This window comes from Uranotaenia lowii, chromosome 2 (assembly GCF_029784155.1).
Source record: "Uranotaenia lowii strain MFRU-FL chromosome 2, ASM2978415v1, whole genome shotgun sequence".
NCBI classification, from domain to species: domain Eukaryota; kingdom Metazoa; phylum Arthropoda; class Insecta; order Diptera; family Culicidae; genus Uranotaenia; species Uranotaenia lowii.
In genome coordinates this window covers 261,767,539-261,782,496 of record NC_073692.1, presented here as the reverse complement: position 1 = coordinate 261,782,496, position 14,958 = coordinate 261,767,539, and the positions used below count along the sequence as shown (strand labels likewise).

The following is a 14,958-nucleotide window of genomic DNA, read 5'->3' as shown; positions in this document are numbered from 1 at the left end:
AGGTTTCTTCTGAACCTGTGTTCCAGATGTTTCTGCATCCTCTGCTCCATAGTAAACCCAAGCATTTTATGTTTTTTCATCATTTTAATGTTAAAATGATAGAAAGCATTAACAAAGACAAGAAGAATAGTAACTCACTTTTATTGTTTTTTGGGACTCAGACATAAATTCTGGCTGTGGAAGTACGATTAGTGACTTGTGAAAAGATGTCTTTGGTTTGTCCGATCAAAATATTCCATCTTTTCTGTAATCCACGTTCAAGGAAGATTTAAAACCTCAGCATATATTCAGGGATAAATTTGAAAGAATATTCTACACTTTTATGTGCGATTGCAGTTAAAAAATGGGATCATTATCTTCTGGAATTTATCTTCGAAACATTTTCAAAAAATCTGATCGCAAAAAAGCTTTTGAGCTGGAATGATAATCACTTGAATCACTGTATCTATGACTGAACAAACGCATAAATAATTTACCGTTTTTAGTTAGTGGAACTAAAATCTAACGAACTGCTAACTAACAAAACATTAAGAGAGAAAATTAATCTGTTAGCAAAAAATAAGCATACTTATAAGCGATAAGCGAATTAGCGTTTTTATGCCAGACACTGCTTAATTCATAACATCGATTTTCAACAATTTCATCTCACCGATACTGGTTTAATTTTTTATCGTTTTAGGTTTCATCATCAGAAAGCAAAGTGCCTGTGTATGTTTGGTCAGTTGAGGTGCCGAAAGATAACACTTTCCATGATTTCTCGCAGCAAACAGAAATCAGTCGGCAAATATGTGCCCCGCCAAATAGCACCATAAATACAGAGCGCCTCTACTGAAGCTGCCTGCTCGAATCCATCTCTTTCAGATATGGTTTGGTTGTTCCGCGGCCACGGCGCTCGAGATACCAGCTGAAACACAATCATCCGGTCAAGTGTTTTTCCAAACAGCCGCGAAATTGATTCGAACTGACCTCTGCCCGGACTTCCCGACGTCGTCCATTGCGCCCGAATGATGATTGATCGTGCTTCAGCTCCAGCCTCGGTTCGATGGGATCCAGAACTAGCATGGAAGCAGACGTGGATGCAACGGGGGGTGGCGGACAGTGAGAAGGGAGGGTTCCGGGTATGGCGCATCTCTAGGCAATGCACTCTGCCACAAAAATGTTTAACACCCGGCCGCCATCAAAGGCGAAGCCTTAGGAACCGAAACTTTGCTGGAGAATCGAGGATGCCATTTTTAACGGCTGCCAGCCAAAATGGGTTCCCACCCAATGATGGCGTACTTCAAATTAATCGAAACATACAAAACAGTTTTGTGTACATGCAATTCGCGATTTGCAAGCTGTTGGATTGATAAGTTCACGCCATTCGGGAAAGGAAGGTTGAAAAAAGGCTCGAATGATGGCACATTCAGCTTTTGGGTTGTGAACAATTTTCTTGTTTGCTTCTGTTTAGGAGGATTAGTTCTGACGGGTTTGTTGGAAAAAATAAACGTTTTATTTTTATTTTCGAATATTTAACGATGTTTTGATAAACGAATATTCATTTACAAGCTGTAAAAGCTGTAAACGCCGCTTGGGGGCCGAACCACGCTTGGCCTACTAATGTGTGTGGTGGTCGGGATTCGACCAGACCGAACTGAACTCCAATTTGAAAAAATTAGTTATCTATTGCAGCGGATTCGAAACATGATAAACTATTTATCCAATGAAAATCAGAACATTTATCATATTTTTTCTGATTTTATTAGATAATTTCAATGTTACAGACAGTGGAAATGGCAAAAATGCGTTGTGCCAAAGCAGACCCATGTAACTTATCGAAAATTCTTTCTATACGCTCAGTGCTGCTCTCTCTGAGAAGGGGTATCATAACAGGCGACTAAAATAGCTTGTACACTCTCCATGGGGGTCAATGGTTTGAGTATTCAACAACTTCAACGTCAAATAACATACAAAATTATCAAAGCAACCGTTGTTCGTATTCGCACTGTTGGTATCAATTTCAACATACTTGTTTTTATGAACAAAAAGATTCCCAATTGTGCATTCAATAGATGATTTTCTTCTCGAACAGAGTAAAATTAGAAAAGCAGAGTTTCGGTTTAATTCAAATTCAAATCAATTTTTTTCCGAATGGCAATATATGGTTAATAATTCGTCCAAAAGGTCAACCAAAATATACTTTTAGCATTTAAAGCATTGTAGATGGCTCTGGAGTACTCACTTCCAACAGATATACTTTTAAAGCAGATTTGTTTTTCCAAGACACACATTGGTTACCATGGCTAGATGCATGAATCTTGTTGCCCCAACTCCTAAGGTGGCGTTGCGAACATCGAAAGTCCGTATAGAAGAATTAATGTTCGCGGCAAAGCCCACTTCTTTATCTTGAAGTGACGGTATCTTTGGTCAAAGTAAACTGAGAGCCACCTTAAACGTAAAGATAAAAATCATGTTTTGGTCATGAAAACTGATTTTGTACAAAATAATCTTGTTTGTTTTTTCTATTCTAAACAGTTCTGCGGGTCGTTGAAAACTAATATCTGATAAATTGAATGACTAAAAACGTTCCCATGACCAAAAACATCATGTTGCGGATTGTTAGCATTTGTTAAAATCTCGTTCAGCCAGACTGAATCCCTCGAATTTTGTTTTCCAATTTACTTCAGGGAATGTTTCAGGGGGGTTTCATTTAACGATAAAATATGCTTTATTTTATTGCTCATTGTGGTTCAGAAGTTCTGAATCAGAACGCAACCGGTTAGTAACAATGACAGATATTCCGCTGTTCAAAAATGTGGAATCTGTATTGCTCGGTTCACTCAGCATCAGCCATACTCGTTGGATGCGCCTATAAGTTGGCTACTAAATTTAGAACAAATTAACAATCCAAATGATAGTGCATGGCAATTTTATAATCATTTTTATTCGAACAGAGTGAATTTTGTGCAATCATATTGCTATTAAAATTCGGTTTTCTTCTTATTTTGTAAGCAGAAATCGACCAGTATAGCCTCGACAGCTTTATAAGAGTGTAAATGTGATGGTAAAATGAACAAATGAGATTATCTTTTGAAGTGGAATCAATCGGTTGGTCTGTGAACTTTGAACTCGATTTTCTCGAAATCAAGTTTATGGCGTTCAGTTCGGTCTAGTCGAATCCTGATCCTTTCGAATTTGGTCAAAACTCAAGAATAACTTAGCAAAAGTCAAGAAAAAAGAATTGAAATCAATTTTTTATCAAAACTGATCAGCAGATTTAAAATTGTATTTTAAAGCTTCCAAAACATCTTTCATGATTATTTTTATTCTAAAAAATCGAAGAATTTCGGTTTGGGCGCATACATAAAAAAATACAACACAATTTTTTGTGTGTATGGTTTTGTAAATCAAGTGAATAAATCCGGGCAAAACCCGGGTTTTTTTTTCAATTAAATCTGGATGTTTGAAATTACCAAACGCGTGATGCAAAACTAGGGGAAAACTGTACAAGACGCACCAGGCAGTGGAGTATAATGGCCCATGCCATTATTTCTCAAAAATATGCTCACCTATGGCTTCGAATAATGTTTTTCTACATTTTTTTGTGACAAATAATCTTTACTCTTTGTTCTCAGGTGAAAATTCACTGAAACGACTTTAATTCTTAGAAACAGTAGGACTAGTCGAATCTGTGTAAAGCTTGTAATTTTTCATGGTAAACCAGCCTGCGCAGTCTGATGAAAATGCAGGTTTTTGACGTTTATTCCCTTGTATGCACTTTCGAATGACTATAATTATTTTGCTATGTTTCTCTAACTCCCTATAATTTTTTTAAAACTATCATATCAAAGTTGGGGCAAAATGCGATCAATACCACGTGATTTATGATTAAATTTTGAACGCTGTTAACTTTTGAGAAAACCGGAATCTTAGATATTTTGTTAAAGTACAAGTCGAATCGACTGCAGTCTTAAAGTGGGTAAATGAATTGAAACTTTCAACATCAAATCCAAAACCATTCTTTAGTGATATTCGTAAGAATTGTAATATCATGTGACCCAATTTCTAAAAATTAAGATTTTAATCTTCTTTTAATGCGTTGTATAACTGAAACTAGAAAATTTAAATCCTAGAAGTGATAGACAAAATTTGACAAAAGATTCGAGTTCAGGATACCTAAATCTCCCGAAATCAGTTATCATAACAAGCACCAGCAATGCTTTTCCCTTGTGTCAGTTTGGAATTCGAAAATGAATAATATAATAAAATTCATGTGAATGTGTTCGTTCTAAATTTTAAAACAATCATTGAAATTTTAGTTCCAATTTCCAGTTTCTGGTTTTAAATTTTTCTCAACATGTATGAAAAAAAATCAGCTTTTACAAAACAGAAATCGAAAATAGAATTTACGGATTTATAAATTTAAATAAAAAACGGATCAGGCATTAAATAGTTATTACATTCGTTCGAGTTGAACTTACTTCTGTACTTCTGTGATTACTTCTATTATTACTACACAGTCGAAAGTTCTTGGAACCATTTTTAACCAATATGGCTAGGTTTCAAGATTCACACCAGTAATATCGTCAATACTGTTTCCAGATCATTCACACAATGATAAATTTAAATTGAGTTATCAGATTTCCAGATTGAAATGTGACAAAAAAAAGTTGATTATTTTAAATGCAATTGATTAAGACTCTATGCTATGATTAAGTAACTGATTGTTCAAAATTTTGTCATCATGAATTCGAATATGTTGACAAATTTTGTCTATCACGTTTGGTTTTAGTGCTATAACTCGTGGAAATTTCAAAATGAATCAATTTTAATCGAAGTCAGTCATTGATAGCAGATAAACTAATAAATCTGCATAAAAACCAAAAACTGATTTTGATTAGATATATTTATATTATCCTTCATTTAATGAAGGATTCAGTTTTTGCCCAGATTTTCTAGTTTCAGAGATATATTACTTGAAAATCATTCGCTCTTCATCGTTCAACGAGTTCGGTAGTGTTTTCGATAGCTCCTGAAGTTCTTCGATAGTGCTGAGTGAAAAGAGAGTGTTCCTGCTGGTGTTCTTTTGTCCGCTGATAAGTATTTTTTTTATCTATTGTGATCAAGAGATAACAAAGCCCTTTTGTAGTTGGCTTATCTTTTAGTGCTGGAAGCCTGGCTTCCAGCGTAGCCATGGCTGGGAAAGATCCCGACATGGAGTTTGATAATCAGAACATGATACATATTCCGGAAACCCAAAATGACCCCTCTTTATTAGTTAATCCCTTACCCCTTCCCCATCCTGTAAATATTCCCAACTCGCCTATCCCCGATCTGTCTTCTCAAACTCCTGAAACCCTTTTCTCTGCTTCTCCATCTCATTCTCGACATGATGTCACGCTTTTGTCGTCACCATTATCGTCTTCAATTGAAGTACGTACGTTTCCGACCAATCGGTCGAAATGTTACCCTGAAACAGCTAAGGGGCCATTTGAGGTGTTTATCCGTCAGAAGGACAAGCCTATCAATGTCCTTCTTGTTTCCGCGGAGATTCATAAGCATTTTCGTACGATCAAAGAAATTCGCAAAATTAATATTGGAAAGGTAAGAATCGTATTCACCAGTCGTGAAGAAGCAAATGAAGTCGTTAAAAACGAGCTGCTTTGTAGTTTATATCGTGTATATGTACCGAGTGAAAGAGTAGAGATTCATGGTGTGATTTATCAATCGGATGTAGATCTTTGTAACCTTGTTGAAGAAGGGTCGGGTACGTTTAAAGACCCGAGAGTGCCTAGTGTTTCAGTGTTAGAATGTCACCAATTAGTGGAATCTCAGATACACGAAGGTAAGAAATCATATGTTCCATCAAACGCAATTCGTGTAACTTTTGTAGGTAATGTGTTACCGGATTATTTTATGATTCATAATGTGCTAATTCCGGTTCGATTATTTTCTCCAAAACCTATGTTATGTGACAAGTGCAAAAAATTTGGTCACACTCATCATGTATGTGCAAATAAATTACGTTGTGGAAAATGTGGTCAATTTCACCAGGAGAGTGAGTGCTCTGTAATCGAGGCTGTTTGTATCCATTGTAAGGGAACGCATCCCAATTCGTCTAAACAAGACTGTCCAGTGTACCAACAGCGTGCTCTGCTAGCAAAAAAGAGGGCGTCTCAAAGATCTAAAGTGAGTTACGCCGAAATGGTTCGCTCGGTAACATGAATTCGCCGGGCAACATAAATTCCTCACCTAACGCAACCCATCCTTCACCTCCCAATCTAAATGAACCATCCACTAGCGCTCTAAAAAAGCAATCACCAAACCCTCCCGGTTTCAATATGAATGAATCCTGTCCAACTTCTAACAGTAACACATTTACAGATAAATTCAACATCACCCAACTGATTCAACTCTTTTCAAGTGTTTTTAACCTAGATCCTACATGGGTAGAGCTTATCAAAAAAATGACTCCTCTCTTGAAAACTCTTCTTGCGAAACTCATTGATGCTTGGCCAATCATTGGTTTATTTATTACTATCGATGGATAATTTGAATCAAAGAAAAATGATCTCCTTCCTACAATGGAACTGTAGAAGTATTCTGCCGAAACAAGCAAATCTTCGCTCCTTTCTATTAGAAATTAATGCATCCTGTTTTGCTTTGTGCGAAACCTTTCTTGTGGAAGAGTTATCTCTTCACATCCCATCTTTCAAAATTGTTCGACAAGACCGTGGTACCAGAGCCGGGGGAGTATTACTTGGAATAAAAGATGATATATCGTTTAAACGGTTAACTGTATCCAACACTAGTCCAATTGAAATTGTCGCCTGTGCTATTGATATTAACAATGAATCAGTCTCAGTAGCGTCTATTTATATTCCTCCAAACGTTAGGTTAAATGCAAATGAACTTCGTAATTTAATTTCTCAACTTCCTCATCCGAGATTGATACTTGGGGTGTTGGTTTACGACCCATGAACCCTACATACGATGCTGTGACGGTCGAAAACCCACGAAGCAGAAGGACTTGTGAAGATGATAGATTCTGAGTGAAACAGCTAATCGGCAGAACTGAACTGCAGAAGATTAACCAAATGAAGAAAACCCTTAGCATTTTTGCACCATTTTGTATTGTATAAGAGTCAGTTACTATTAAGAGCAATTTGGCACTGGTCATGTTAGACCCTTAGTTAGAAATTTAATTTGCTGAATATATGTATGTTAAATGTAGTTTTCGTAATCAATAAATTCGTTATCCAAGTAGTGTATTTGAGCCAAATAAATGTGTACCTTTTTGCCGTAAAATAAAGTGTGCCTAATTTGTAAATCGGAGTTGTTACTTACCACCGGAGCAGAAAATTGTTACCATCACAAGGATCATCACCTCCCACGGAATACCCCAACCAACCAGGAGCCCAAGGTTAGCCCCATTCGGAAACCATACCATACAGTCCACTGCGAGGTCCAAACAAGGGTTTGGACAGCACCCCAACATTTTGGTCCAATCGAACCGGATCACCAGCTCCTCGGGAACAATTTCTGCTAAAAATCGCCATTCGGAAAGGGAACAAATTAAATTTCATCGCACGACCGCCAAAAGCTCATCAAAACCCCATCAATCACCTACTGGTAACAGCATCTCACCAGTGAGTTGGTTGCTTCTTGATCTCATCGAACACCGGACCCCACCAATACTACAAGCTATCGCCGTTTATCAACTGTAAATGCTGCGTTTAGCACACTTCAATTTTCGGATGGATTCTGGAAATTAATTGGATTGCTTCGAACTTTCACACCACATACATCAACTGGACTGCAGCTCTAGCGGATTTCACTGGTTTTCCAGGTAAATAAACTACTCTTGCAGTCTATGTTCAGTCGATGCATGGACCTCCTTTGTGAATACTACATCCTTCGTTTTTACACTCTCTTCGTAAACAACTCCGGAGCCAATCCAAGGTCGTATTGGTAATTTCGATCAACCACCACACATCCACTGGTCAACGATACTACAACTCCGATAGCGCCAGATCACAACCATCGAAGTCGTCGAAAGTGATCACCACTACCGAGTCAACCGTGACGTCATTGATCGTTACACTTGGGAAAGTTGGAGCCGACGTCAAGGGTGACGTCATCAAGCACAGGCAGGCAGAGAATTATCCGAACCAATCAATTAACCATCCCGGTGGTTAATTTCTTCATCAATTTGTGCCATCATCCATTGGCATTCACGGCACATCACTATTTGGCATCCCATCCCCGAGAAAACACATCGATATTCAGCCCCCAACCATTCGTGATCCTTCAAGGTCACGGTCACTAGGCGAAAGGTCGCCATTGCATTTCACGGTCAACTTCGATCCCGTGATACTCACCGTAGAAGGTTTACACCAGCCACCAATCAACATTGCGAATCGCGACACCAGCACTACGTATCCGGAGAACTCGCACTGCACGGAACCGACGGTTTTTATCCCCGAGCACGGCCTGTTCGGTCAGGTTAGTAGATTTTGAACACCGCACTTACTAAATGACCAGCCGTTGCTGGACTTATCGTGATACTGAACCGACACTGAATTGATACCGCATATAATAAAATCTCACGAACACAACCATATGGTGCATCGAACATTGGAATAAGTTGATGTTCGATATTGGAAGGCAGTTTTGGTGAGCAAAGTGCCCACTAGTGCATTTTTACAAACATATTGCACTTTTTTGGATGATCGAGTACACCGTTCAACAAATTTTTGTACTCATTCGACATTGAGTTTATTCAACGCAACTTATTTTTCGGTGAGGTTAGTAGAACCAGATAGTATACGTCCTACCGAAGCTATATTTGAAGATCAATACTAAACCATTTTATCCTGCCAACCTCCTGCCAACTCTCGCAAATCTGATCCGGGTCCGAGCGAAAATTATTACAACCGAGGCGCAATAAATTAATCGAGCTATCCGAGGCGCAGTTGGCGCATACAGGAAGCAATAATTCGATTTGGAATTCCGTACCTGTAGAGGTGTGCAGCTTTAATTTCCTTAAAGTAAGTTAAGCTCTACAGAGTATATGTCCTTTGCCGAAGCTTGATAGAAATTGAAAACTACAACAAAAATTGTATTCTCGCCCACAACATAATTTGTCTGATCGAGATCGAGCTCTACAACATATCACACGCGTATTCAACCACGTTTCTGGAAGCATAATACCTGCCATAAAATCATCTTGCGTATTACCATTCAATTCTGGATTTGAAGGAGCTTTCCTGTAGAGGGGCACAGCTTTAAGTTTTTTAAAGTAAGTTAAGCTCTACAGAGTATATGTTCCTTGCCGAAGCTCAAATAAGAATTGAATTCTAACAACGTGATTTTTTCAACCGTGAACCCCTGTGTGAAACCCGAAACCATGGCTACGAATGCCACCACGAGTTCGTCCTCGAGGAATCCACCACTTCGAAATCTGCAGACAAAGGTGAAGGCGTTGATGGAGATGTTTAAGTCCATAACCACTTTCGCGAGCACTCTGGGGGAGGTTTCTTCAGCCCAACAAATCCATGTTCGGCTGGAGAAACTCAACGAATTGTGGGATCGAATCAACGACGCGCTGATTGAGGTTGAAATGCACGAGGAATATTCATCGAAAGAGGCCACTTGTTCAAATATACGACAGGACTTCACCACCAAATATTACAACGCGAAGGCATCCATGTTGGAACGCATAAAGGAGTTGGAAGTCAATAGCAGCGTTCTGCATTCCACCAGAATCATGGACTCATCGATTCAACCAACCATCGAGCATGTAAGGCTACCGCAGATTAAGCTGCAAACGTTTGACGGCGACATCGACCAGTGGCTAAGCTTCCGAGACCTGTATCTATCCCTGATCCACACCAAGGCGGACTTACCGGAGGTTGAGAAGTTCCACTACCTTAAGGGCTGTCTCACCGGAGAAGCGAGGGCTCTCATCGATCCGTTGGCACTCACAAGAGCAAATTATCAGGTAGCTTGGGACATCTTAATGGCCAGGTACAACGACAGCAAGGTGTTGAAGCGCAGGCAGATTGGGAACCTGTTCAAATTACCCAAGGTGACTAAGGAGTCGGCCGTGGATATCCAGACACTACTGGAAGGGTTCGAACGCGTCGTGCAGACCCTGGACCAGTTAGTCAAACCAGAGGAGTACAAGGACCTGCTGTTGTTGGAAATGCTGTGCTCCAGGTTGGACCCAACCACTCGTCGAGCATGGGAAGAACATAGCGCTAATCAAGAGCAGGACAAGGTAGCAGATCTTACTCAGTTCCTCCAAACTCGCGTGAAGATCCTTGCATCGCTCCCGTCTAAGGCGCACGAGAATAAACCGGAAGTTTTTCAATGGCAGAAGAAAAACAGCGCTCCCAGAACGAGCCACAGCGCAACCCAGATGATGGCCGGAAGTTGCATCGCTTGTCCAGAATCCCATTTGCTGTACACATGCCCTACGTTCCTGAGGTTGAGCGCTTCCGCTCGAGACAAGCTGCTGCGACAAAACTCCCTCTGCAGAAACTGCTTTCGGCGTGGCCACCAAGCTTCGGATTGCAGATCGAACCAAGTTTGTCGCAGATGCAGAGGAAAACACCACACCCTAGTCTGCTTTCGAGACGATGGCGGAAACACCAATAATCGCGTCGTACAAACCTTTACACCCGCTCTAAATCCCAACCAAACCACACCTGCAGCCAACTCGGGGTCAGTTTCTTCAAACATGGCCAGGAATCATTCGTCAACAGTGCTGCTAGCTACAGCGGTCGTCTTAGTGGAAGACGACACAGGCAAGGTTTTCCAAGCGCGGGCTCTACTGGACTCGGGCTCGGAGTGCAATTTCATGACAGAGGGGCTCTGTCAACGTATGAAGGTATCTCGTAGGCGTTCGAACATTTCCGTCCTTGGGATTGGCCAATCTAACACCAGCGTCAAACATCAAGTGTCAGCGGTTATTAGGTCAAGAATGTCAAACTTTTCTCGGTCGATGGATTTCCTTCTACTACCAAAGGTCACAGCGGATCTACCTACTACCAGTGTGGCGGTTTCCTCTTGGCAGTTTCCACAAGGTGTGGAGCTAGCCGATCCGGCATTTTTTAAATCGCAATCCTTGGACATGGTGCTAGGAATACAGCACTTCTTCTCATTTTTCCCGAGCCACGCTAAAATTCCGTTAGGAGAAGGATTACCAATGCTGATAGAATCAGTATTCGGTTGGTTGGTAACAGGATCCGTGGAGAATCAAGGTTCTACTTCCCGCATAGCTTGCAATACGGCTGCAAAGATAGATTTGGATGAACTTCTCACTCGTTTTTGGTCCTGTGAAGAGATAGGGTCTCTGAACAATTATTCCCCGGAAGAACAACGCTGCGAGGCGCATTTTGTTCTAACCAAGTGCAGAAGTTCCGATGGGCGATACACCGTTGCGTTACCAAAGAACGAAAAGATATTGGCAAACATTGGCGAGTCACGGGAGATGGCTTTTCGTCGACTGCAATCCCTGGAACGTAGACTGGAAAAGGAGCCAGAACTACGTAAACACTACCACGGTTTCATGGAGGAATACTTGGAGCTTGGACACATGCGCAGGGCGGATGTGGGTCCAGAAAAGCGGTTTTACCTTCCCCATCATCCAGTTATCAAGCAGGCTAGCACAACCACGAAGGTACGAGTCGTATTCGACGCATCGGCTAAAAGTAGCAGCGGCATATCCCTCAACGAGGCGTTATTGGTTGGACCCGTAATCCAGGACGAGCTTCGTGCTCTCATTATGCGTAGTCGGATGAAACAAATCATGGTGGTAGCAGATATCGAGAAGATGTTCAGACAGATCGGAATTCATGAAGCGGATATGCCCTGGCAAAGCATTCTGTGGAGAGCTGACCCTAACAAGGAAGTTGAAACCTTTGAATTGGCCACCGTTACGTATGGTACGAAACCGGCGCCATTCTTAGCAACCAGAACGTTGAAACAACTAGCCATCGACGAGCATCATCGATTCCCAGCGGCATCCAAGGCATTGGAGGAGGACGTTTATATGGACGATGTAATAACCGGTACGGATCTAGAAGAAGATGCTGTCAAGTTGTGTGTGGATCTCATCAAGTTGACGAGTAGCGGAGGTTTTCGTCTAAGGAAGTTCGCATCCAATTCAGCAGCGACCCTGAGAGAGGTGGATTCCGAAGATCTGGCCCTACAACAAACCGAAGAGATAAATCTAGATCCTGATCCAGCAGTAAAGACCCTCGGATTGGTTTGGCTCCCACGCACCGATTACTTTCGGTTCAATTTCAACATTGAAAGAGTTCCCATGGACGAGCGATTATCCAAACGAAAAATCCTGTCAGCCATAGCTATGCTTTTCGATCCCCTGGGACTGGTAGGAGCGGTAACAGCTAGTGCGAAAATCTTCATGCAGCGTTTGTGGCGACTACAAGAAGACGGTAACAGATTAGACTGGGATCATCCTGTACCGGTTAACGTAGAACAAGAGTGGCGAAATTTCTACGATCAATTACCTACCCTGAACGCTTTAAAGATTCAACGTTGTGCTATCATTCCCAATGCAATTAAGGTGGAATTGCATTTCTTTTCGGATGCATCGGAGCGCGCGTATGGGGCGTGCGCATATATTAGGAGCGTCGACGTAGATGGAAAATCCTACGCATGTCTACTAGCATCGAAATCCAAGGTGGCACCGCTAAAATGTCAATCTATTCCAAGACTGGAGCTTTGCGGAGCACTTTTGTCGGCGGAACTATCCAGCAAGGTACGGGCAGCGGTGAAGATGCAGGTTGACATGCATTTCTGGACGGATTCAACGTGTGTCCTTCAATGGTTGAAGGCAATCCCGGCGACATGGTCGACATTCGTAGCTAACCGTGTTGCGAAAATACAAACACTTACCGAAACCTATCCTTGGAGACATGTTCCTGGCCTGCAGAATCCAGCAGACCTCATCTCACGTGGTATGGACCCAGAGCAGATTGAGGAATGCGACCTTTGGTGGAAAGGCCCTGAATGGTTAGGGCAAAATCATTTCCCGGAGCAGCCAAGAACCCTGGAGTCACCAATAGCTGAAGAGGAAGTTCGTCGTTCAGCACACCCAGCTACCAGTTGCGTAGCACATTTTGGTGAGGAGTATGTGCAAAAATTTTCGTCCTTCACTAAGCTCATACGTTGTACCGCATACTGGATGCGACTCATGCGAATACTCAGAAATTCCGAGGACAACCGTAGCAGTTTGCTGACAGTAGAGGAGTTGAGAGAAGCAGAGTTTGCAATTATCCGCCGTATCCAACAAGAGTCATTTCCTACTGAGTGGAAGGCTCTAACCAAGCACGAAGCTGTTCATCGCAGTTCACCATTAAGATGGTTTACCCCACAAATATCGTCGGACGGACTGATTCGTGTTGGAGGAAGATTGGGTAGATCACTTGAAGCAGAAGATACAAAGCATCCCATAGTGCTACCAGCAAAACACCCGTTTACTACGATGTTATTCGAGCACTACCACATCAAACTTCTACACGCCAGTTCTCAATTATTACTTAGCTCAGTGAGATTGAAGTATTGGCCACTTGGTGGCAGAAATGTTCCACGGCAGGTAGTTCATAATTGCATGAGATGCTTCCGTACTAAACCTAACCCAATTGAGCAATTTATGGGAGAATTACCTCAAGCACGTGTCACAGTAGCTCGAGCATTTTCAAAAACCGGCGTCGACTACTTTGGACCGGTATATGTTCGTCTAGCTCCCAGAAGACCAGCGGTCAAGGCATATGTGTCGGTGTTTATCTGCCTTTGTACGAAAGCGGTTCACCTAGAGCTGGTATCCGACTTGTCAACAGATCGCTTCCTTCAAGCATTACGACGGTTTATTGGAAGAAGAGGATACTGCTCTGACATGTATTCGGATAATGGAACGAACTTCGTAGGGGCTCGTAATTATCTTCGAGAGCTACTCAGGTTGCTTCGTAGCGATGAACATAAAGAAGCGGTTTCTAAGGAGTGTGCCAACAACAATATCCAGTGGCACTTCATACCACCAGCAGCACCTCATTTCGGCGGACTTTGGGAGGCAGCAGTCAGATCAGCCAAAAAGCACATCTTGAAAGTTCTAGGAGAAAATCCAATTCCATTCGAGGACATGACTACACTCTTGGTACAAGTGGAAAATTGCCTCAACTCGAGGCCCATTACCACTTTAACAGATGATCCTGATAACCTCGAACCACTAACACCAGGACATTTTCTTATTGGCGAACCATTGCAACAGCTGCCTGAGAGAAGTTACCGCGAAATACCCATGCATAGATTAAATCGAAGCCAAACCTTGCAGAAGAAGCTTCAGCACTTTTGGGATCGTTGGAGAGTGGAGTATTTGACACAACTTCAAGGGCGGTTCAAAAGGTGGAAGAAACCGATCGATATCAAGGTTGGACAGTTGGTAATTATCAAGGAGGAAAATTTGCCACCTAGCCGTTGGAAGATGGGCAGAGTTGAACAAGTTCATCCAGGGTCAGATGGAGTCGTCAGGGTCGTCACTTTGAAGACTGCAACGGGACCTTCTACGCGTCCGGTTGAAAAGCTGTGTTTTTTGCCTTCAGCATCTCAACCAGATTCCAATCAAGCCAGTTCCTCGGAGATTCAGAAAGATCAGTAGCACCCACCCTTGTGTTCGCGAGATTTTTTTCTTTATTTTCAGAAATTCGAGCGATTTCAGGATGGGCCGGGATGTTGGTTTACGACCCATGAACCCTACATACGATGCTGTGACGGTCGAAAACCCACGAAGCAGAAGGACTTGTGAAGATGATAGATTCTGAGTGAAACAGCTAATCGGCAGAACTGAACTGCAGAAGATTAACCAAATGAAGAAAACCCTTAGCATTTTTGCACCATTTTGTATTGTATAAGAGTCAGTTCCTATTAAGAGCAATTTGGCACTGGTCATGT

General features: G+C 41.8%; 1 protein-coding gene across 1 annotated transcript; it reads left to right on the top strand.

The window, feature by feature from the left end:
- The first annotated feature begins 9,388 nt into the window (after positions 1-9,388).
- On the top strand, positions 9,389-14,665 carry LOC129742576 (uncharacterized). Its single transcript, XM_055734488.1, has one exon. The coding sequence runs from the start codon at positions 9,389-9,391 to the stop codon at positions 14,663-14,665; it is 5,277 nt and encodes a 1,758-aa protein (XP_055590463.1).
- The last annotated feature ends 293 nt before the right edge of the window (positions 14,666-14,958 follow it).